General features: G+C 37.6%; 4 protein-coding genes and 1 pseudogene across 7 annotated transcripts; all 5 read left to right on the top strand.

Moving 5' to 3' along the window:
- The first annotated feature begins 131 nt into the window (after window positions 1–131).
- LOC121785538 (small RNA-binding protein 11, chloroplastic-like) lies at window positions 132–2,215 on the top strand. The gene is made up of 4 exons (XM_042183992.1): window positions 132–465; window positions 1,576–1,644; window positions 1,720–1,826; window positions 1,911–2,215. The coding sequence occupies exons 1-4, from the start codon at window positions 351–353 to the stop codon at window positions 2,034–2,036; spliced, it is 417 nt and encodes a 138-aa protein (XP_042039926.1). The 5' UTR covers window positions 132–350; the 3' UTR covers window positions 2,037–2,215.
- A 2,894-nt stretch (window positions 2,216–5,109) lies between these two features.
- LOC121783241 (fasciclin-like arabinogalactan protein 7) lies at window positions 5,110–6,627 on the top strand. Of its 2 annotated transcripts, XM_042181253.1 has the most exons (3): window positions 5,110–5,283; window positions 5,395–5,479; window positions 5,570–6,627. In XM_042181253.1, the coding sequence occupies exon 3, from the start codon at window positions 5,613–5,615 to the stop codon at window positions 6,417–6,419; it is 807 nt and encodes a 268-aa protein (XP_042037187.1). In that variant the 5' UTR covers window positions 5,110–5,283; window positions 5,395–5,479; window positions 5,570–5,612; the 3' UTR covers window positions 6,420–6,627. The 2 variants fall into 2 exon arrangements, with proteins under 2 accessions (XP_042037187.1, XP_042037186.1); XM_042181252.1 differs by lacking the exon at window positions 5,395–5,479.
- A 664-nt stretch (window positions 6,628–7,291) lies between these two features.
- On the top strand, window positions 7,292–12,195 carry LOC121783307 (fimbrin-5-like). 3 transcript variants are annotated; one of them, XM_042181337.1, is made up of 15 exons: window positions 7,292–7,502; window positions 7,824–7,918; window positions 7,995–8,165; window positions 8,280–8,521; window positions 8,608–8,779; window positions 8,876–8,914; window positions 8,997–9,065; window positions 9,137–9,253; window positions 9,363–9,574; window positions 9,964–10,125; window positions 10,198–10,394; window positions 10,703–10,860; window positions 10,940–11,036; window positions 11,329–11,420; window positions 11,659–12,195. In XM_042181337.1, the coding sequence occupies exons 2-15, from the start codon at window positions 7,832–7,834 to the stop codon at window positions 11,851–11,853; spliced, it is 2,010 nt and encodes a 669-aa protein (XP_042037271.1). In that variant the 5' UTR covers window positions 7,292–7,502; window positions 7,824–7,831; the 3' UTR covers window positions 11,854–12,195. The 3 variants fall into 3 exon arrangements, with proteins under 3 accessions (XP_042037271.1, XP_042037273.1, XP_042037272.1); XM_042181339.1 differs by having other exon boundaries at window positions 7,821–7,918; XM_042181338.1 differs by having other exon boundaries at window positions 7,778–7,918.
- A 1,470-nt stretch (window positions 12,196–13,665) lies between these two features.
- LOC121784133 lies at window positions 13,666–15,165 on the top strand (annotated as a pseudogene).
- A 1,818-nt stretch (window positions 15,166–16,983) lies between these two features.
- On the top strand, window positions 16,984–22,188 carry LOC121784783 (heat shock protein 90-6, mitochondrial-like). Its single transcript, XM_042183010.1, has 20 exons — window positions 16,984–17,179; window positions 17,378–17,560; window positions 17,648–17,721; window positions 18,028–18,153; window positions 18,230–18,323; window positions 18,415–18,498; window positions 18,638–18,781; window positions 18,870–18,983; window positions 19,066–19,125; window positions 19,230–19,304; window positions 19,386–19,490; window positions 19,691–19,831; window positions 19,918–20,010; window positions 20,114–20,191; window positions 20,353–20,607; window positions 20,685–20,787; window positions 21,100–21,274; window positions 21,378–21,483; window positions 21,569–21,658; window positions 21,742–22,188. Exons 1-20 carry the CDS (start codon window positions 17,090–17,092, stop codon window positions 21,904–21,906), a joined length of 2,355 nt encoding a protein of 784 aa, XP_042038944.1. The 5' UTR covers window positions 16,984–17,089; the 3' UTR covers window positions 21,907–22,188.
- The last annotated feature ends 87 nt before the right edge of the window (window positions 22,189–22,275 follow it).

Raw genomic sequence — 22,275 nt, 5'->3', positions numbered from 1 at the left:
TTTAAAATTTCTTCATATTTTCAATATTAATATATGCAGATATGTCACATTAAAATCAGTATTAGTATTATCGATGTGTGGGCGCTCTAGGGGCATGAAATAGATAATGGGCTTTGTATTTGGATTTGTCACCCAACTTAATTGGTCACACTTTTTCGGATAGTCTTTTTACTTGGGAAGTCCGAAATGAAAAGCATAATCTGCTCACTGCAATTCCCTCGATTTCTTGGTTAGTTTCGAAATCAATTTTAAACAAAATTTGATTATTCGATTTGGATCAAGCTGCGCAAGTTAAATCGTCACGGAACCACCTCGTGCTGTGTTCCGTTGAGGTTGAGAAACTGCTTGAAATGGCTAACACCGTTTCTTTTCTTGCTTCTTCTTCTTCTTCTTTCACCAATAAATCCCCAAACTCGAGGATTTATTGTCAGAATTACCCTCTCGCCAGCAAAATTATCGTCAAAAGTAAGTTCATTTCAGTTCCCTCGCCGTTTGATTTCATCATTTTCAACTTATTTTATCTCAATTCTTATCTTCTCTTGCTCATAACATCTCTAAGGACTCAATTTCGATTCTGTTCTACACTAATTTTGTTCAGCTTCTATGTTTTAATTATGTTGTACTATACTATTTTTATTTGTATATTTTGTCTTTCAGAGGAAGCATTTTAAAAGGATGTTTCCTCGTAAACACAGAATTTGAAGCTCAAGTCTTTCTTCCATTTATTGTTATATGCATTATTTTTATTATTATTATTATTATAAATTCTCATTCATTTCCAACAGATATGAAATGTTGTATGTATCAAACTGTAAGCTCTGTGCTTGAGTTCAATTAGACTTATAGGGAGACACTGGCAACTTTGGTAACTTGGCATGCTCCCACGGCTGTCTTGTAAAATAAGCCACATTTGAATGAAATTCAGGAGGTCTAATACAACAATTCTATTAATCTAGCTTCTATATCTTGGCTAGCTGGCTGCAAGCATTAGAATGAGTTCATTTGGAGATTGTCTTACAAAATGTAGACACTACTTTCTCAATGATCTAATAGATGATGCTTTGAATAATTTCTTTTCGACACAAACTCTGTTACAGCTTAGAAGTGCAAAAGTTTTGAATACATAATTAAGATCTTTGGGATTATGATGTTAGAGGTGTAGACATTCCTTATCATGTTGGAGAGCTTTCTCTTTATATAGCTTTTGTAAGGAAATAGTGGTGTTCAATTTGAGGCTTATTTTCAACTAATTGGCATTTTACCCAAATGTCATTAGTGTATACAAGTACTTGCATACCTGAGGGGGTGACTGTGGTGCCCTTATATCCTTTGAATTTCATTTATAGTGGACAGAACAAGCAACAAATACCTGCAATTTCTGGCTTTTTTTCCATCTGGTTAAGACTCGGTGCTCCTTTTTTCTTATTTTATCCCTTCCCAGTGGTTTTCATTACTTTCTTTTTTGCTCAAGCAAAGTAAACTATTTCATGTATTTCAAAAGAACTAGCTTTTGGCCTTCATTCTTGTTACTAATTTACTAAAACTATTTTGGTTATTAATTGTACTTGAATGCAGATTTACCCTTTTCGGCAAGTGAAAGTCGCCTTCTGAAGGAATTTTCAAAGTATGGACAGATAGCCGAAGGTAGATTTGGTGGGATTTGTTCTTCTACTAAGTTGTAGTAATTAGTTTATGATGATTTATCTATGTCACTGGCAGTAAGACTTGTCAAGGACGAAGTTAGACAGAAGTCAAAAGGATTTGCATTCATCCAATACACCTCACAAGAAGCAGCATTACTCGCTCTAGAAAGCATGGATTATCAGGTTCCATACCATACAATTGATTTAGCTCAATGACCAAAAATGACATATGAAGAGTCTCTTTGTTTATTCTTTCTATTCTTTCAGTTGTTTGACGAGAGACAAGTGTTCGTTGAACTTGCAAAACCTCGTAAAAGTGATTTCGGTGGATACCCAAGAACCTCAGGCCCCCCTCAAGAACAAAGCTTGGCAATTCTAGATGATGTTGAGTAGTGACATAGGTTGCTGTTTAACTAAATTACACACTGATTCGGCCTCATTCATTCTACTTCAGAAATACTATATGAACTGTTTGTGTTTAGTATAGGACTGGAAATATATTTGCTTGGTTGTTAAAAATCTCTGAATACTGGTATCATTAATCAATACTTATTTGGCCTCTTAGTGCAAAAGATGTTTAAAAGCTTCATGATTATGGGATATAATAAAAATTGGTGTAGGTTCCAAAATATTATACATGTTGTTTGGCTTTGTTGTTTCCTTTTGAATGCTTGTGGTTGTTGGAAAAAGTAATACAGAGGCTCAAAAGATTATAGAATCAATGATAATCATAAATAAAGCATTCCATCACAATGAGTTGATTGTCTGTTGCAAAAAAAAACATAAGCATAATCTAACTTGAGGCGTTGTGACACTAGATTATAACAAAAACTAAAACCATGAAACTCTACAGCATAGCTTTACTCGATAAAACCTCCATATTATGCATTTCTCCTCTATCATTTCAGCAGCAGTTTTCTTTGTTTTTGCTTTTCACTTGCTTATCCTTCCTCTTGCTCTAGCTTCTCCCCCACTTGTATCTTGTAACTCTTGTTATCATGGAAAAAGCAGCCTCGGGTGAGGGAATCGGGCTTTCCCTGAGGATGTCTCGCCTGATTCCCTCATATCTGTCTTCTAATCCGGCCAGGAACCGGTACAATCGGCTATTTTCTATTAGTTTGGCGCAGCAGTTTTTTTCACAGCATCTGGGAGGAGTTGGTTGTCTCCGATCAATATCCATCCATATACCTTGCAACTCGTTCCAGTAATCTTTCAAGGTACGTTGTCCTTGCTTTATTCTGTCTGCCCTAACTTCCAAGCAATAAAGTTCGTAGGGGTCAGCTTCGGTTACGTCTCCATACATGACGGCAAGGCTATCCCATAAAGCCTTGGAGGTCGGTTTATATGCGCAAAAGGTGACCAATTTCATCTCCATGTTCTGAAGCAGCAAAAATAAGAGGGTATGGTCATCTTGCACCCACTGAGAATACATTGGATCGTCTGCTGTTGGTGGCGGAGGTACTCCAGTGATGTGGCTGGACATACCCCTGCTTCCGATCGCCACTCTCATCAGTCTCGACCATAGCGGATAGTTGTTTCCGTCCAGTTTGAACCCGAACACAGTGTCTGAATCTGGCACCATGTTTGCAATCTGCCAAGTTAATTCACTTTGCTTTGGTTTGTGGATGGAATTCACTTTGCTTTGGTTTGTGGATGGTTATTTATCTACTCTGACACCCATTATACAAGGATAGTGTATATGTCTAAAACATTACAAGAATTTCATTGAATCTTTTTCTACGAAAAGATTTGTCTTGTTTTCTACATTGATTTCTTTGATTTTCTTTCCTTCATTATAACTTAGAAGCCACCCACCTATACAGTTCCATCGTATCATGATATCTTACTTTTTAAAATGATTTGATTTCTTACTTTTTATTTATCTAAAATGATGGTTTTACTATAGAGAATAAGCCAACCAAATACTATATAGGGGGAGAATCAGATTATTTCCTCTCTCTTGTAGCAAGTATAAATCATAGCAATATGAAATTAATGATACAAGAGAGAAAAATAACGCAACTTTTCACTATTTATGTGCCTCGCGCCACTATTATAATTTATAATCTTAATCTCCTAGGGAATCTCTCGTTTTATATGATAAATATAGACAATATTGCTTAAATGGTTGGCATTTTTGAAAACCCACAAGCTACAACAATGCAAATTCAGCAATATGATTGTCCCTAATTCATTTTGCTTGTCTTTAAACTATCTTAAACAACCAATCTTGCTTTTTAGCACCCACCGCATATATTATTATTACTAGTATGTTGAGATTAAATTATACGAGGCCTATAATTTCAAATATTCATAGGGACCACGTCAAGATTTGATGTGAGCAAAATATTTTTGTGAGATGTATATTACACCGTTTGTTTCATATCATTCAGTTGGTATTTCATAATCTTGTATATAAGCAGTTGGACAGTGAAATCAAATAATTTTCTTTTGTTGTTTTGGGAGGTTATATCATATAATCCATCCGCATTTGAAAAATAGAAACATTTGAAACGACACGAGTTTTAATATACAATTGGTAAAGTAAGTGAGAAAATTGGTAAAGTAAGAGAGAAAAAGAAAAATTGGTAAAGTAAGAGAGATTAAGAGAAAAATTAGTGAAAATAAAGTTAGTGGATTGCGGGGTTCATGTCCTAAAATAGAAAGACTCTAAAGTTTCTATTATTAAGGAATGACCCAAAATAGAAACAATTGCTATTTTTAAAAAACGGAGGGAGTAACATAGATTATATAATACCCACATTTTATGTCTCGCCTTGCATTCTAAATTAGAGATGCACACTATTTAATTCGAAGATTTTTTTTAAATTGAAAACCTAACGTTATAAACATGAGTAACAGCCGACTCATAAGAAAAAAAGTTTAGCACACGCTGATTACAAATCACAGGTCATCACCAAAAGAGATACTTATAAATATAAATATTACTCCTTTATTAACATAAATACAACTGTTTTAGTATATAGTAAAACAAAAAAGTGATTCCTCGTTGTAAATTACACGCATTAGACTATCTTCCATCCGTCTCCAGAAATAGAAACAACTGAGTTTAAATGTAAAATTAGTAAAATATGAGGGATAAAGAGAAAGATAATTAACTAGACTCACTTTAGTAGTAGTGTAATGGGTGACAAAAATAATTCCAAAAATAAAAAAATAGAGTAAAATAATAAAATGAGATTATGTTGGATTTGAAACTAGGATATGAAAAATGGTGGGGGGTAAAATAGTAGAACCTCTATTAGAACTAGTAAAATCGAGAGATGGCTTTATTAGCGTACAAGTTTTGGGGTTGTTAAGTTGGGAGGTTGACGCAGAAATCCCACCTACATAGTAGAACATCAAACAAACTGTTTTATTGAATTTTGGTTGATGCTTAAGACAGATATATTATTGTTTTTATTGATCAGTAACATTTGGAGTGGGGGTGGGTGGGTGGGTGAAATTTACCTCCACCTCATCTATTCTTTTATTCATCAACAAACACCATATAATTCTGCCACCATCTCCTCCCTCCTCTATATTTATGCTGCTGCTGCTGCTGCTGCTGCATCAACGCACTCAATAACTCCGCTGCCTCCGCCGCATTGCCGCTGCATTTTACTGCCTTTTCCCTCAGGTTTGTTAATCTCAATCTCTCTCTTAATTTAGCTCTGCTATCTTGTTGATTCAACTCTAAATGTCTGGATCTGGAATTTTCAACCTAATCTAATTAATTCTAAGCTTATAGATCTGGTTGTAGAGCGGCATTTTCCTTCTCACATCTCAAATTCGTCCATAGATCTGTTGCTTCTTCCTTCTAGGAGTTATTTTTGGTACAAATTAACCACCAGCTGCTTAGATTTAAGTTAATCCTTTCATCAGATCTAGCTACATTGCTAAAGCAAGTGAGTTATGTGTTGCAGAGAGCGAGTGAGGAGAAGGAGGTGCTCGAAGTAGATCGAGAAGATGTTGAAATCGATCAGAATGAATGTTGTGGTTTGCAGCACTCTGCTGCTCCTCTGTTTCGCAGCATCAGCCAACGGACAGAAAACCAGCCACGCGCCGGTGACTCCGACTCCGGCGCCGGCGCCGGCACCGGCGACTGATTACGTTAACCTAGCTGATCTGCTATCGGTGGCGGGGCCGTTCCACATTTTCCTAAAATACCTGGAGTCGACGAAGCTGATCGACACATTCCAAGACCAAGCCAACAAAACCGAGGAAGGAATCACTCTATTCGTCCCCAAAGATGAGGCGTTTTCATCTATTAGAAAGCCAGCTTCTCTCTCCAACCTCACGCAGGACCAGCTCAAATCCGTCATCTCCTTCCACGCCATTCCGCATTACTACTCCCTCTCCGATTTCCGGAACCTCAGCCTCAACAACCCCATCCCCACCTTCGCCGGCGGTCCCAATTTCGGCCTCAATTTCACCGACAACGCCGGCACCATCCGCATCGACTCCGGATGGACCAGCACCAAGGTAATCAGCGCCGTCCACGCCGCCGATCCAGTCGCAATCTACGAGACCGATAAAGTCCTCCTCCCCACAGCGATATTCGGCACCGACATTCCACCTCTGCCCCCGGCTCCGGCTCCAGCTCCTGCCGCGGAAGCCCCAGCCGCAGACACGCCTTCCGCCGCCTCGGACAAAGGCTCTTCTTCTTCTTCTTCATCCTCCTCATCGCACTCCAATTCTGCGGCGACGAATATTGTTCACGGCCATCACGTGACGGTTATTGTTGGTATGCTGCTGATGTTGTTGTGCCGCTGATGATGATCTCGATTGATTGTGTCATTGTTTAATTTCTGTGTTTGCCTTTTGAGTATTGAATTAATTTAATTGCTATGGATCGCTGCATACCAATTTTTCCTCTTAGCTATTCATTATCATACATGTTATTGTTATGTATATGATTCCCCTCATGTACGTATGTATACTTTGTTGCCAGAGATCGATTCTATCAGTTGCATTTTATTAATTGTATCTTGCCTGCCTTATGTCATTGGCAAAACAAATGGTTTGTTTGAGTCACTCTCATCTTGAAGAGTGACTCAAAATTAAGACAAAACCAACATTTAGAATTTCATATTCATAAAGAGCGTTCAATATTTTCATTTTATGTTTTTAAATATGTTTAATATCACAAGTGTTATTTATTAGGGTGTCGCTCTAATAGAAAATTAAAGAAACAACTAGTACCAAACTAAGATGTTAAAAACTTCGACTAAGTAATTTATCTATTTTTATAGAGTAATTGCTACTATTATCTATTTTTAAAGCAAATTGCCAAAAATGACTAAGTTTGATTAATCACGCAACTTTAAAAATGACCGACTATACAACAAATTTGATATTTTTCTCAATTGTCTCATTAATCTCTGAATTGAGAAAAAGTATATATGATGTGGCCAAAATGTCTGGTTAAAGACGTTGTATAATACACTTAGTCGTCGCTTCTTTAATTCTACACATGCACACATCACGTCAATAAGCTCAGAGACGTAGCATGTCGGAAATTTTCTCATAATTAAGAAAAATGTAAATAATTTATATGATTTTATTTTATGTTTTGCTCATTTATTTATATAATTAAGGTATAGGAAAAGGAGGCTTAAAATAGCGTTATAGGCAGTTGTTTGTGTTCCTGAGTATTCGCATGTCCATAAGCCGAAACGGCATTTTCTCCTATCAAATCCTCCATTCTTCATTATCATTTCCATTTCCATTTCCTTTTTCATTTCCATTTTCATTCTCGAATTTGATCCCAAACACACGCACTAATACTACAATCAAATGCATAAGATATGACATGGGGTTGATCCTCATCTGATGTGAACGACAAATCATCGAAAGGTAATCCATCGATCTATATCTCATGAGCACATCAATTGTTTGGTGATATGATTCTTAACGTATGTCAATGTATATTGATATTGTATAAGAAATTACAGATAGTTATTTAATTCGAATTACATTCTTCATAGCCTCAACTAGTTGCGTTTTGGCATAATCAAAATTAGCTTCTGTTACAGTGATTCGTTTGTAGAATATAGATGGATATAGATCGATCTCCCATGTTTGTAAGATCATTTCCAATTCCACCTAATATATCTTGTTTCTCTTTATAGATCATCAGTTTCTTATTCTGTTATCTGGTGTTTCATTGCAAAGTAGAAGAGAATATGTCGAGTTTCGTGGGTGTAGTCGTCTCCGATCCTTGGCTTCAGAGCCAATTCACTCAAGTCGAGCTACGAGGCCTTAAATCTAAGGTACTGTGATATCTCCTCACCCCTTTTGACCAATTGGACCTTGTTTTCTCAAAAATGAATATGGCTATGGTTGCAGTTTGTCTCGGCACGGAACCAAGCTGGGAAGGTTATATTGGCAGATTTGCTTCCTGTATTGGTGAAACTGAACGAGCTTACTGAATTGTTAACAGATGATGAGATCGAGAACATCTTAAAGGAGTCATCTCCAGATTTGGATGAAGAAGTTGATTTTGAATCCTTCCTTAGGGTATGTATTGATATTACTATAATATGCTTCCTAGCTGTCTGTGCATTTCCTTTTCCATGATTGGATATATTGATAAAGACACCTAAGGATCACCTATATTTCAAACACGTGTAGCATTATTTGAACCTGCAAGCTCAGGCCTCAGATAAAGTGGGTGGTCATAAACCTCAGTCGTCCTTTCTCAAAGCGACTACAACTACTACACTGCATCATACAATTAGTGAATCCGAGAAGGCTTCCTATGTCAACCACATCAACACCTATCTTGGAGAAGATCCATTCTTGAAGGATTATCTCCCATTAGATCCATCTAGTGATGATATCTTTGAATTGGCAAAGGATGGTGTTCTTCTATGGTACTGGTTCCCTGTAAAATCATACATGTATGAAAACAAGAATGATTTCTTGTGTTTTTTCTCACCCGTGTAATTATTTGATGCAGTAAACTCATAAATGTAGCTGTACCTAATACTATAGATGAGCGAGCCATCAATACTAAGAAGGTTCTAAATCCATGGGAGAGGAACGAGAACCATACCCTTTGCCTCAATTCTGCAAAGGCAATTGGGTGCACTGTGGTCAACATTGGCACGCAAGACCTGATTGAAGCTAGAGTAAGCTATTTGTCGTTTTGTCTTTCATTTTCAGTGCAGTGTAGATATCATCAGCATGGATACGAATCATTATAACTTCCTTTTTTTGTCTGACAGCCTCATCTAGTTGTTGGGTTGATGTGCCAAATAATCAAGGTAAATCAAATTCTGTAGGTCTGTAGCATAACATAAGTTAAAAATAGCTAACTTCTGCTTTACCTTGTTTGTGAAACAACAGATACAATTGTTATCTGATCTTGATTTAAAGAAGACTCCTCAACTTGTTGAGCTGATGGAGGATTCCACGGTGACGAACTCTCAAAGTTGTTTTCATATAATAGCTTTTTCTCATGTGCACTCACAAGTGATCCGACACAGGATGTAGAGGAGCTTATGGGATTAGCCCCAGAGAAAGTTCTTCTGAAATGGATGAACTTTCATCTGAAGAGAGCAGGATTCGAGAAGCAGGTTACAAATTTTTCCTCAGATTTGAAGGTAAGGAAAGAACTAGGGGGCAGAAGCCTCTAAGAGCCTTATTTAGAAGTCACAGAAACTTTGCAATTATTTAGTCTGTGCAGCTCAACATACCCCATTCTAACTGCAGGATGGAGAAGCTTATGCTCACCTGCTCAATGCACTTGCCCCAGAACTTGGCACAAACTCAACATTGGAAACAACAGATCCCACTGAAAGAGCAAGACTGATCATTGAGCAAGCTGAAAAACTAGATTGTAAAAGATATGTTACTCCAAAAGACATCGTTGAGGGATCGACAAATCTAAATCTTGCATTTGTTGCTCAAATATTTCAACACAGGTAGACTACGATACTCACCTTCCAGCTATGGAGGCAGAACTTCAGTAGTTCAGTACAGTTCAATATAATACTAATGCTTTACATGTTAGAAGAAGATATCTAAGTTTCAAAATATAATACAGTATATGTGGTGAAATGCTGGTCATCTCGCTGTCCTTTATTTGTTTTCATACCATGGTTATTTCAACTAGACAATGACATGAGGGAGGCCTACTACCAATACAGGATTAAAGATAATTCATCCATTCTGGGTATAACCAGCTTATTTCTGAATTCATTTTATGGAGTAAGAAAGATCATAAAGCATAGTGTTCCCAGTATGCTCTATTTATACAATGTCCAATAGTCTAGTCATAGGAATGTGTTGAATATCAAAATTACTGTTTCAGAAATGGACTATCAGATTCAGTGGACCAGTCGAAGGTACCAGTGGCTGAGATGGAGGAAGATGATGCTCAAACTTCACGGGAGGAGAGATGCTTCCGGTTGTGGATTAACAGCCTTGGGATTGAAACCCACGTCAATAATTTATTTGAGAATGTCAGGGGAGGGTGAGGTTTCCTTTTATTTGTTTTGACATTTAGCTTTATGAGTTAATTCACTTCGACTTGTCCTGCATGCAGATGTGTTCTACTGGAAGTACTTGACAAAGCTTCTCCTGGATCTGTAAACTGGAAGCAAGTTCCAAAACAACCTCTTAATTCTTTCAAGAAACTTGAGAATTGCAACCAAGTTGTGAGTATTGGGAAGGATTTGAACTTATCCCTAGTGAATATTGCTGGAAATGATATTTTGCAAGGAAACAAGAAGCTCATAATATGTAAGACTGCTCAACTTAGTACATTAATTCTGATCTCTGTTTTCATTCAAAATGTTAAACTTAGTTTCATCCATTGGTTATAGGTAGTCTAAAATGCTGTGTTTAAATGATTATGGGTAGATATCATCAACACTGCTTTACTTTTCATGCTGCATCTGTCCATAAGTAGAGTTGCATTCTTTCTAACATCATAATGTTTTCACATTACATCCTTTTGACACCTGCATGATATTTATTCATCAAAATACTTAAGATCTTTATAGTACCATTTAAACATCAACATAACTTTACATGTTTGTAATTTGCAGCTTTTCTGTGGCAGTTAATGAGATTTAACATGATCCAACTTTTAAAAAACTTGAGACAGCATTCCCAAGGAAAAGAAATTGGAGATGCTGACATACTGAATTGGGCAAACGAAAAAGTCAAGAGATCTGGTAGAAGTTCCCAAATGGAAAGCTTCAAGGTAATGCTGAAGGTCTTGATCATGCAGTTATTTTGTATACATTTGCTATTATATTTCTGTCTTTGTCTTGCATTATCAGGATAAAAACCTCGCAACTGGGAGATTCTTTCTTGAGCTTTTAAGTTCCGTGGAGCCAAGGGTGGTCAACTGGGCCCTAGTTACAAAGGGAACAACTGGTATGGGAGTCCTCATTTAGGATCTTCTGTTGCAGCTAATGAGATTAACAAATCAAATATATGCTTAGGATTGGTTGAAAATTTAATTGATGTAATTAGAAAGAGGGTTTATTTTAGGAGCCAAATGGAGTAATGGCCTAACTCCTAACCATTTTAGGAACTATACTTTATCCGTGCCTTAACCTTGTAATTAACTTGCATGTCTACTTTTGTCTGTTGTGTCTGATTGTTCCTCACAACATGACCTGTTATAATTTATTCTTACTGAAACTGGATTTAATTGTAAATGCAGATGAAGATAAAAAATCAAATGCAACATATATAATCAGTGTTGCGCGAAAGCTTGGATGCTCCATATTCTTATTACCTGAGGATATAATTGAGGTACATTCGCCAATTGCATATGAAAAGAATGTGCACATTACAGTATTAGCTCCTTTTTGCTTGGCCTGTATTCAGATTGGTAAACTAGTTATCTACTAGCTAGTTTACTATCTCAAAAGTAACACTTGAATAAGATGCTATATTCAGATTGGTTCTGCTTTAAGCACACAGCATATACGACATGCATTATGCAAAAATGTAACAGACTATTCTAAACTGTTGCAACTGATGGTATCAGGTGAACCAGAAGATGATGCTGACCCTTACAGCAAGCATCATGTATTGGAGCCTGCAGAAGAAGGGGGGAGATACTGAGCCTCCATCTCCTAGCGCGCGATCTGGGCCACCATCTCCTAGCACCCGATCTGAGCCTCCATCTCCTAGTCTGCGCAATAACCAGCCACCACCATCTCCAAGAGGTGATGATGTCTAGTTTGCGAACTGATGTTTCTGCCGCATTAAGTACTGATGTTCACCAACAAGTTACCGGTTAATAGACATTTCACAAACACTGAGTATTCAACTGGATATAGCAGAGTTGAATTTTTTATGGAGGGGAGAGTAGAGATATTGGTTCTTGCAGGTAAATTCCTGGTAGAGTAAGCAAGAAGGTATACAGATCCTTCAAGTTTAATTTGCAGTAGTCACAGGTGCATTGTGTGGATACAGTTGAAGTGGGGAAACAGTTTTGTATGGCACATTCATGATATTAATATTGCTAAGTTATGGCTGCCTTGAGCACTTTTTTTCATATATAAAAGTACTACTCCTAGTATATCTTTGTGTTACGTGTGTTGGTCTAATGGTAGAGTGGTCGGTATATTAATTTACCGGAGAAAATTAACAGGTCGATATATGAGAATTGCAGCAAAATATTTCCGATAACAATTACTCGTAGTTAATAAAACAACTCCACTCCACTTACTTAATCATGTGCAATTATATACAATACCTACCACAAAAGTGAATACTTAAGATAAATTCACATGTTTTGCATGAAATGCACTTGGGTCGTCAAAATACTTATGCATGATCGTCGATTATAATTAATGTAGTATTTCTTTTGAATACAAAATTTAAGAAACTGTCCAACTAAAAATAAAATATTTTTTGGTTTTGATTGTGATGCTAAAAATAGAACATTTTTTAAAATGAAAATACCATCCTCTCAGTTTTTTTCTCTTACTTTATTCTCTTCCCACTTAACTAACAAAACAATACACTACATAAAATCTAATGCAAAAAAAAGTAATTTTTTCATACTCTATTTAGTGGGACGAAGGGAATACGTGAATTAAGTGGAAAAATTAAGAAAATTGTATCTAATGAGTTAATTAAGTGGAAAAATTAAGAAAATTGTATCTAATGAGTTAAGTGGATAAACGAAATGAGAATAAAAAAAGAATGTTACATGTTCTTTTTTACTAAAAAAATTGTCTCAATTATAATTTTAGTTGGACAATCAAAAAGGGAATACGACTAAGTTAGAGTAGAAATAACGAGGAGTATTACACAAGAATCTTACCAGTACCTCTATTTTAACTTAGGCCCATATATACGATTAAAAGTTCAATGGCCTAAACATATTGGTATATGGTGTGATAATCATAATTATAGAAAGGGGAAAAAATACGAAGATAGAGAATATTTTTGCAATTATAATTAGTTGAATACTCCATGTGCCCCACCATAAGCGAGTCACTTTCTTTTTCGGGATGTTCCACCATAAGTGAGTCATTTTCATTTTTAATCATCTCTTACTTTATTTTCTCACTCAATTTATTCTTTTCACTCCTCTACTTTTTCCTCTCTCTATTTTAACTTTTTAAATATCAATTCCTTAAATCCCATGCTGAAAAGAAGTGGCTCGCTTATGGTGGGCGGAGGGAGTATTTTTTTCCATACATACAACAGTTCAAGTAAAAACGTTTAATAAATTGCATATTAATAGAGTAAATTTAAACATGCATAAATTTGGTTTTGGGAATTGAAAAAAACAATTTCAGAGTGCAGGCATACCTGCATAGCAACACTAATGTTTTAACTAATATGCATAGCTAGTGCGTAGGTAGTGGTTAAATATTTTAGAGCTCAAAGTAGGACTCATATCACTTCACATCACACCACACCACACATGTTTATTTGCATATCCACATGTATTGACCAATCTCAAGAATATGGATACCATATTACAGTATAAATAAGGCCCTAGGGCAAATCAAATTCATCACTCAAATAAGTAAAGATGAAGATAGGTGTATGCACAATCATAATCTTATTCATAGTTATTCGGAAACTGATGAGGATGAGGATGAGGATGAGGATGAGGAAGAGGAAGAGGAAGAAGAAGAAGAACGCAGTATAGCAGCAGGACCTGCAGGGGCCGCTGCTAGGCAACTTGCTCCAATTCGACAATGCGAAACCCCTCGCCTACCTCCAAGACCTCTCCCACAAGTACGGCGGCGTCACCTACTTGAGACACGGGTCGACCCCAATCCTCATGGTCTCATCACGAAAAGTTGCAAAACAGATTCTGAAGAGTCAGGACAGCCGCCCGCCTGTCCTGGCTCAGCAGAAGCTGTCTTACAACGGGGTGGACATGGCGTTCTCCCCGTACAACCCTCACTGGAGGGAGACGCGGAGAATGTGCACCCTCCATCTGTTCTCCCCCAAACAGATCCTCTCCTTCCGCCCTGTCAGCGAGGCTCAGGTGTCTCGCGTCGTCTACAAACTGCACGCTCGACTCAATCAGCCGGCCAATCTGAGCGACATGGCAATGTCCCTGGCCAGCAACACCATCTACGGCGTTGCTTTTGGGAAAACCTACGACGATGATGAATACGAGAAGAAGAAACTCGACAAGCTCGTGCTCGAGGCTCAGGCCTTGATGGTCTCGTTCTACGTCTCCGACCACTTCAAGGTGTTCGGGTTTCTAGACAAGCTCTCCGGCTTGTCGAGCCGGGTCGAAACCAATTTTCAAGAGCTGGATTCATTCTACCAGCAGCTCATTGATGATCATCTCAACCCCATTTTCTTCTTCTGAATCGGATATTATTGATCTCATGCTAAAATTAAAAAGAGAGAAGCCGGATTCGATCACGTGGGACCAGATCAAGGCGCTGCTGATGAACCTGTTTGTGGCTGGGACGGACACGGTGGCGGCCGCGATTGTCTGGACGATGACAGCTCTGATGCTGAGGCTCGACATAATGAGGAAGACGCAGGAGCATATAAGGGAGGTCGTGGGGAGAAAAGATAATGGAATAATGATTACAGAAGACGAGCTGATGAAGCTGCCGTATCTGAAGGCGGTGGTGATGGAGGCGCTGAGGCTGTACCCGCCGGCGCCGCTGCTTTAGCGGACGGTGGAGGAGTCTCATGTTGTGGAAGGGTTGCAAGTGGAAGTTGGGACTAAATTCATTATTAATGGATGGGCTATTGCTAGGGACCCCGGGATCTGGGAGGATCCCGAGGAGTTCGTGCCTGAGAGGTTCTTGAATGTGTCCGACTCTGACTGGGAGTTCAAGATGATCCCGTTTGGAGGCGGACGGAGGAGGTGCCCCGGGATGAATATGGGGATGGTGTCGATACACCTCGCCCTGGCTAATCTTCTCTACTCGTTTGATTGGGCGGGGCCGCCCTCGGCCCCACCTATCGACACCGAGGCATTGCCGGGGTTCACTATGCATAAGAAGAATCCGCTTATTTTGCTCCCCACACTACCATTATCCTAGCTAGGCCTCTTTTATTTTATCCAAATTATTGATTTTGTATTTTGTATCAAGATTAAGGTTTTCTGTAACGTTATTATCTATATTGTGTTGCCTTGAGTTTTGTTTATTTAACTAAGTTACTTAGTTTATATTAAATATTTCATGTTTGGTGTTACATAGGGTTTTCAATGGGAAGATTATCATTCATTTAAAACCAAGAGTGAACTACACAAAAAAAGCCCTAACTTTTCGCAGTGTAACAGCAGATGCCCCTAACATTTAAAAATCTCACCATAGGAATCTAACAAAATATATAATCACAAATGAGATTTTTTCGGACCATAATATCCTCAGCCCCTAAAAGGGCATTCTCGTCAAACACAGGCTGACGCCGCCCCTGCCATGCAGTCTGCTTCATGTACCGGCACACCTACACTTGATGTGACTTATTAACTTGTTTCTTTAATTTTTAATTCCTTTTCCCAATAATTACCTTCAGACTATTCAATCATTCCATCCACATGGCCCCACCACACCGAGCCATTATCTCTTTCCATCAAATATATGTAAATAAATTTTTCTAAAAGTTGTTTACATTTTTTTTTCGTTAACTAGTAAACTGATTTATTTTATTCAAAACTGTAAATACTGATGAAATTTGACGCTTATTATTTCATCTCTTTAAAAATGCTAATTGATTGAATGGAATCTCATATACGATGATTATACTAGCTGTTTTTTTATCACAAGAATTCTTCTTTACACTAGAATAAAATATCATGTAGAAATCATTGTTTTTACTAAAATTAACTTGACTTATCATTTCTTACTAATATAAATATTCATTATTGACATGCATGTTGGATAGTTTCTTTACATATAGAAGAATATTTTTTATGATGTTCCTTCTTTTATAATAGTACTAATGTATTTTTATACAACACTTAGTTTTTGTTAATTACACCTATTCCATGTTTAAAAAAACTAAGTGGAGTAGTATAAAGTATATTATAATAATAGAATTATTATTATAAAAAAATACTCCATCATTCAACATAAAAACAAATAGTTTCATATTACTCCACTTTACATACTAAAACATAGGGACTGGAGTAGTATTTCTGTAAATATGAACAAAACAAATCAGTTTAGTAGTTAATGAAAGGAAGGAAGGAATGAAAGGAATGAAATCATTAGAGAGGGAAAGATGAAAGAAAATAGAGAATGGAAAAATAGACTATGATTTTTGACATCTCTTACACAGCAGTGTGCAGAATAGGTGTGCATAATAATGCAGGTTTGGTTGGTAAAGTTACTGAATTGCCCTTCAGCCCATTTGAGCATTTTCGTCCGAAAAATGGCAAAATATACAAAGTTTGTGATTATATATTTTGTTAGATCCCTGTGGTGGGATTTTTAGATGTTAGAGGTCTCTGCTGTTACACCGCAAAATGTTATGGCCCTTTTGTGCAGTTCAATCTAAAACCAAATACTCCACTATAGGAGTACTATTAAATTGGGCCATTTGGCTATGATTTTACATAGTTTTGAATGAAAAGCTAAGATGTATTAGGCCTATTAACATATATAGACAATAGGTACACTTCAACAATTAATATTGACGAAAGTGTTGATCTTGAAATTGTATGAAGCTAGGAATAACAAAGTATCCATGGCTATGGCTATCTATGGGTATTCAATACTCTGCCAAATAAGTTTACTTTCTCTCTCTTGAAAAATCAATCTCCCCCTATATGGATGGGTCAAAAGCCCATATATTGTAACCCAGCCCAATAGCTCATTATTCATGAGGCCCAAGGAATAAAACTCTTCTCTTTCTCTCTGTATCTCTGCTCCAGAACCTTCCATTTCCACACTCCTAAAACCCTCCTCTGCTTCTTAAACCCTACAAACCACCTCTCCAAATCTGCTGCAATCCTCTCTCAATCTCCCAAAATGCACAGCTTATCCAGGCGTTCCGTCACCGCCGTCCTCCGCAGCGGCGCTGCTCGCCATTGCCCCATTTATTCGCTCGAACATCATCTCGTATGCTCCTCTTTCTCCTTTTATATGTCTGCATTTACTTATTTCACAATTTTGATTCTGCCTCAATACTACTGTGCTGTATGTATCTGCTTGGGAAAATTTTCCATAAATTGCATCTTATTTCTTAAAATTGAGTGTACACCCAATACTGGCGCTGTTTTTTGTTGATAATAACTCCCAATCTTCCATGCTGATTAGTCTGGAGAGAGTGATCCAACAAAGAGATGGTGCTCTGTGCTGACATCTGGTGGAAACAAAGCTATTGGTGCCACCACATCATTTAATCTGAAAAAAGGTCCTCTTATGGGGTGTCGGTATGAGACAACTGCTGCTGCCTCTAGTCCACCTCCACCAGCTGAAAAATATGAGTACCAAGCAGAGGTGAATTTATGTCGAAAGTTATACCTTTCTAATTGTAGTATTTGAGGGCAGTTCATCATGTTTTCTTTTGTATGCTATCTGTGGCAGGTTAGCCGCCTCATGGACCTTATTGTGAATAGCTTATATAGCAACAAGGATGTATTTCTTCGTGAGCTTATCAGGCACGTCTTTCAGTCCATCTACCTGCCATTATTTTTCATATTGAAGTGGATTATATTGGCTAGATGGAAATTGTACTGTTGATGTTCTCTGTCACATTAATTCGGTGATACTGCATTAGATTTTAGGTTTGAGTGCTGTTTTAAGTAGACTATAGTCTCTCACATGCTTGTGGCTCGAGAATTCCTGATATCTAGACAAGTTGGATCAGGATTGCATGTCCTCGAGCAATACATGTCTTTTATATTCGTACCTGTGGTTTTCTATTTTCTTCATCCTCTGAAATCCTTGGTTTTCTGGTCCTGCAGTAATGCAAGTGATGCATTGGACAAGCTGCGTTTCCTTGCTGTCACTCAGCCTGATCTTTTGAAGGATTCTGTTGATCTTGACATACGTATCCAGACGGACAAAGATAACGGAATAATTACACTTACGTAAGTTTTATTAATTAGAAGCCTCTTGATTTGATCCATACTGTCTTTCTTCCTAATTAACTGATTTTCCGTACAGAGATTCTGGGATTGGCATGACTAGGCAGGAACTTGTTGATTGTCTTGGTACTATTGCACAAAGTGGAACTGCTAAGTTTTTGAAGGCTTTGAAGGTGCAACCATCTGCTGATAGTAACATTTTATTATTCGTATCTCTTGAATCTTGATTCAGAAAAACTCACTGCTTACATTATTTTTTTATAGGATAGCAAGGATTCTGGTGCTGACAGCAATTTAATTGGTCAGTTTGGGGTGGGATTCTATTCAGCATTCCTTGTTGCTGAGAGGGTATGCACCATCACCCTGAAGCTAATTCTTACTCTTGAACACTCTTCTTAACTATAGCCTTTCTTTTTCCCTTTTCCCATCCCCTTTCCCTTTCCCTTATACGCTGGTGCTAACTCCTATTGTACTTTCTTGGTAAAAGGTTGAGGTCTCAACGAAGAGCCCTAAGTCCGATAAGCAGTATGTATGGGAAAGTGAAGCAAACTCTAGTTCCTATACCATCCGAGAAGAGACTGATCCCGCAAAGCTTATTCCAAGGGGGACCCGTCTCACTCTATATCTTAAGGTGCTTAAGTCATGAGATACTTCTTTTTTGCATTTCATTTATGGGCTCTAGAGCCGTGTATTCATTTCTTTTTTTAAAAATGTTTCAGCATGATGATAAAGGCTTTGCACATCCAGAAAGAGTCGAGAAGCTTGTTAAGAATTACTCACAATTTGTTTCCTTCCCAATTTACACATGGCAAGAAAAGGGATACACGAAAGAGGTAGGTTTACAAAATATAGAGGTCCTTTTTGTTTTGATTTGGTCCCTCTATTTTGAGCTTCACAGTACAACACTTTTTGCAGGTTGAGGTTGATGAGGAGCCTACCGATGCTAACAAGGATGAGCAAAATGAGACAACCGAGGCACTCTCCACACACTTGATTATTTTATAACAGTTATTTGTCATTAATAATGATGCTGTTTAATTTCAGAGGGTGAAAATTTTGTTATGCTTGTGATGTAACAGAAAAAGAAGAAGACCAAGACTGTAGTTGAGCGATATTGGGATTGGGAGCTTACAAATGAGACACAGCCAATATGGGTTAGCCCTTTTATCAGTTTATGTTGTGTTTCATTACTAGAGCTGCTAACTTTCAGAATTTAATAGTTCATTTTGATGCAGCTGCGTAACCCTAAAGAAGTTACAAAGGAGGACTACAACGAGTTCTACAAGAAAACGTTTAACGATTATTTAGAACCCCTTGCCTCTTCACACTTTACGACCGAGGTTGCACAATTGCCTTCTGACATCAGTCTCTTTGTTGTTTGGAACACTATCATCTGATGTCTGTTTTCCACCACTTTTGTTCAGATGATACTTCTGTTATTTCTCTGTAGTACTCTTTATTTTGTGTGTGGATATAGTAGAATATGTTATAAAATCACAAATGCAAGATAGTGATATTTATTCGATTTCATTGGTTTCAGGGTGAGGTGGAGTTTAGGTCTATCCTGTATGTGCCATCCATGACAGCCTCAGGAAATGATGACATGATCAACCCCAAGACGAAGAATATAAGGCTGTTTGTAAAAAGAGTATTCATATCTGATGATTTTGATGGTGAATTGGTGAGAGAAAAATAATTGGTCTTTATATCCAGATTATTTACTTAATGTATTCGTAACTCATATTTATTTCCTCTCCTATGCAATAGTTCCCACGGTATTTGAGCTTCATCAAGGGTGTTGTTGATTCAAATGATCTTCCTCTAAACGTCTCACGCGAAATCCTTCAAGAAAGTCGTATTGTAAGTGTATAGGATAAGAGGCTATCTTGTCGCATATATAATATTATACCGTGCGTGTGAGGTGTGAGTATGAATTACCTAACTCTAGTTCTTGTTGTTTTAGGTTCGCATTATGAAGAAACGTCTGGTGCGCAAGGCCTTTGACATGATCCTCGGCATATCTTTGAGTGATGATAGAGAGGTATATCTGTACCATTTTAATCTCTTTTGTTTTGATTGTGTTTCCTTTCCATTTTATATCTGTTAAATTTAGATAACATTGACTGTCACTTGGACTTGCTGCTGAGTAAAGAATAGACTTTTTATGATGTATCCTTTAAACATTTAACTTCTTATATACAGGACTATATGAATTTCTGGAGGAATTATGGCAAACACATGAAATTAGGTTGCATCGAGGATCGTGAGAACCACAAACGCATCGCTCCGTTGCTTCGATTTTTTTCATCTCAAAGCGAGGAGGATGTTATCAGCTTGGATGAGTATGTTGACAACATGAAAGCTGATCAGAAAGATATTTATTTCATTGCGGCGGACAGCGTAACTAGTGCAAGGAATACACCCTTCTTGGAGAAACTTGTCGAAAAGGATATTGAGGTGTTCTAAATCTTCTACACTATCTATCTTGTATTTGCATACATTCTTGATGACCACAATTTTCTTTTCTGCTGCAGGTTCTGTTCTTAGTGGACCCTATAGATGAGGTTGCTATCCAGAATCTGAAATCTTACAAGGACAAGAACTTTGTTGATATCAGCAAAGAAGATTTAGATCTGGGTTAGTATAACTGATTAGCTCTGTGGGATTGATTGTCTCCATTATTCCTGCTTAAGTCTCTAAAGCTCTACTGGTTATCCGTTCCTTTGTTTCTTAGGAGTTAGATGTTACCCATAGTATGTTGACATTTCATTTTGCTGTATGTGTCTACCTGTCTGTATTAACCATGCTCTGTGGCTTGTTGGATGTGTATAATTCTTTCACTTGGTGCACTCTCTTGATGTGCAGTTGCTAATGTGTTCTCAAAGATTGTTGATCATATGCTTTGTTTGTTTTTGGATTCCTTATGTAGTAAGACTGATATTATTGCAGGCGACAAGGATGAAGAAAGAGATAAAGAGATGAAGCAAGAGTTTGGCAGCACTTGTGACTGGATTAAGAAACAGTTGGGTGAGAGAGTTGCTAGTGTTCAAGTCTCAAACCGTCTCAGAACATCACCTTGTGTCCTTGCAGCTGGCAAGTTTGGCTGGTCTGCAAATATGGAAAGGTGAATTGAGTTATGCCACACAAGCATGCATGTTTATACAAATATGCATATGTAGATCTCTACTTGATTTCTCTGTTTATGTTTGTCATCAAACTCATTGCAGGCTTATGAAGGCACAAAATGTTGGTGACACATCCTCCTTTGATTTTATGAAAGGCAGGAGAGTTCTTGAAATCAATCCAGAACATCCTATCATCAAAAGTTTAAATGTATGATTGATAGCTGAGTAACAACATTTCAATACCAGAGACGTACTGTTTCCACATCTCAACTCTATGTTTGAAAATGTTGCAGGAGGCTTGCAAGAGTAGTCCAAACGATGCAGATGCCTTGAAGGCCATTGATCTGTTGTACGAGACAGCTCTATTTTCCAGTGGTTTCACTGTAAGTACTTGTTCTTCTCTCCCCAATTAGATAGAGAAGTTTGATGGGTTATCTGAAATAATGTAAAATTTGAATGATTGCAGCCTGAGAGTCCTGCTGAGCTTGGAGGAAAGATTTATGAGATGATGAACATGGCACTTTTGGGAAAGTGGGGTTCATCTACTGCTGCTCACTCTCAGCAACAAGTTGACGCCACATCTGTCGAAGCTGAGGTTGTTGAGCCTGCAGAAGTCAATGCTCAAAAATGATAATCATGCTCTAGTGTGCAGATAAAAGGTGAGACATTTTTTGAAGTTATGGTGGTGGTTATTGAGTTTTTTCGACTTGGCAAACCTCTCAGTCTAGCTTTACTAAAATAAGAAGCAATTGTGGTTGGTAATGTTATTCTGGTTATGAGTTTGGTAGAAGAATGGTTTAGAGAGATAAACGTGTAATGACAATATCTACTGCTGCATTGCTCCTTGTTTTGCAGCTTTGTTCGTCGTTAGAAGATTTATGTTTAAGTAATAAAAACCTAATGCAATTGGGAACCCTGGCAGTCGAGAAAGGACCTTTTAGTTCTCTTCTCCTTTGATTCTTCACAAATTGAAATGTTTTACTCCTTCCATCTTACAATA

Source organism: Salvia splendens, chromosome 21 (genome assembly GCF_004379255.2).
Source record: "Salvia splendens isolate huo1 chromosome 21, SspV2, whole genome shotgun sequence".
NCBI lineage: Eukaryota > Viridiplantae > Streptophyta > Magnoliopsida > Lamiales > Lamiaceae > Salvia > Salvia splendens.
Note: the sequence above shows the minus strand (reverse complement) of the source record. Positions and strands in the feature narration are given on the sequence as shown.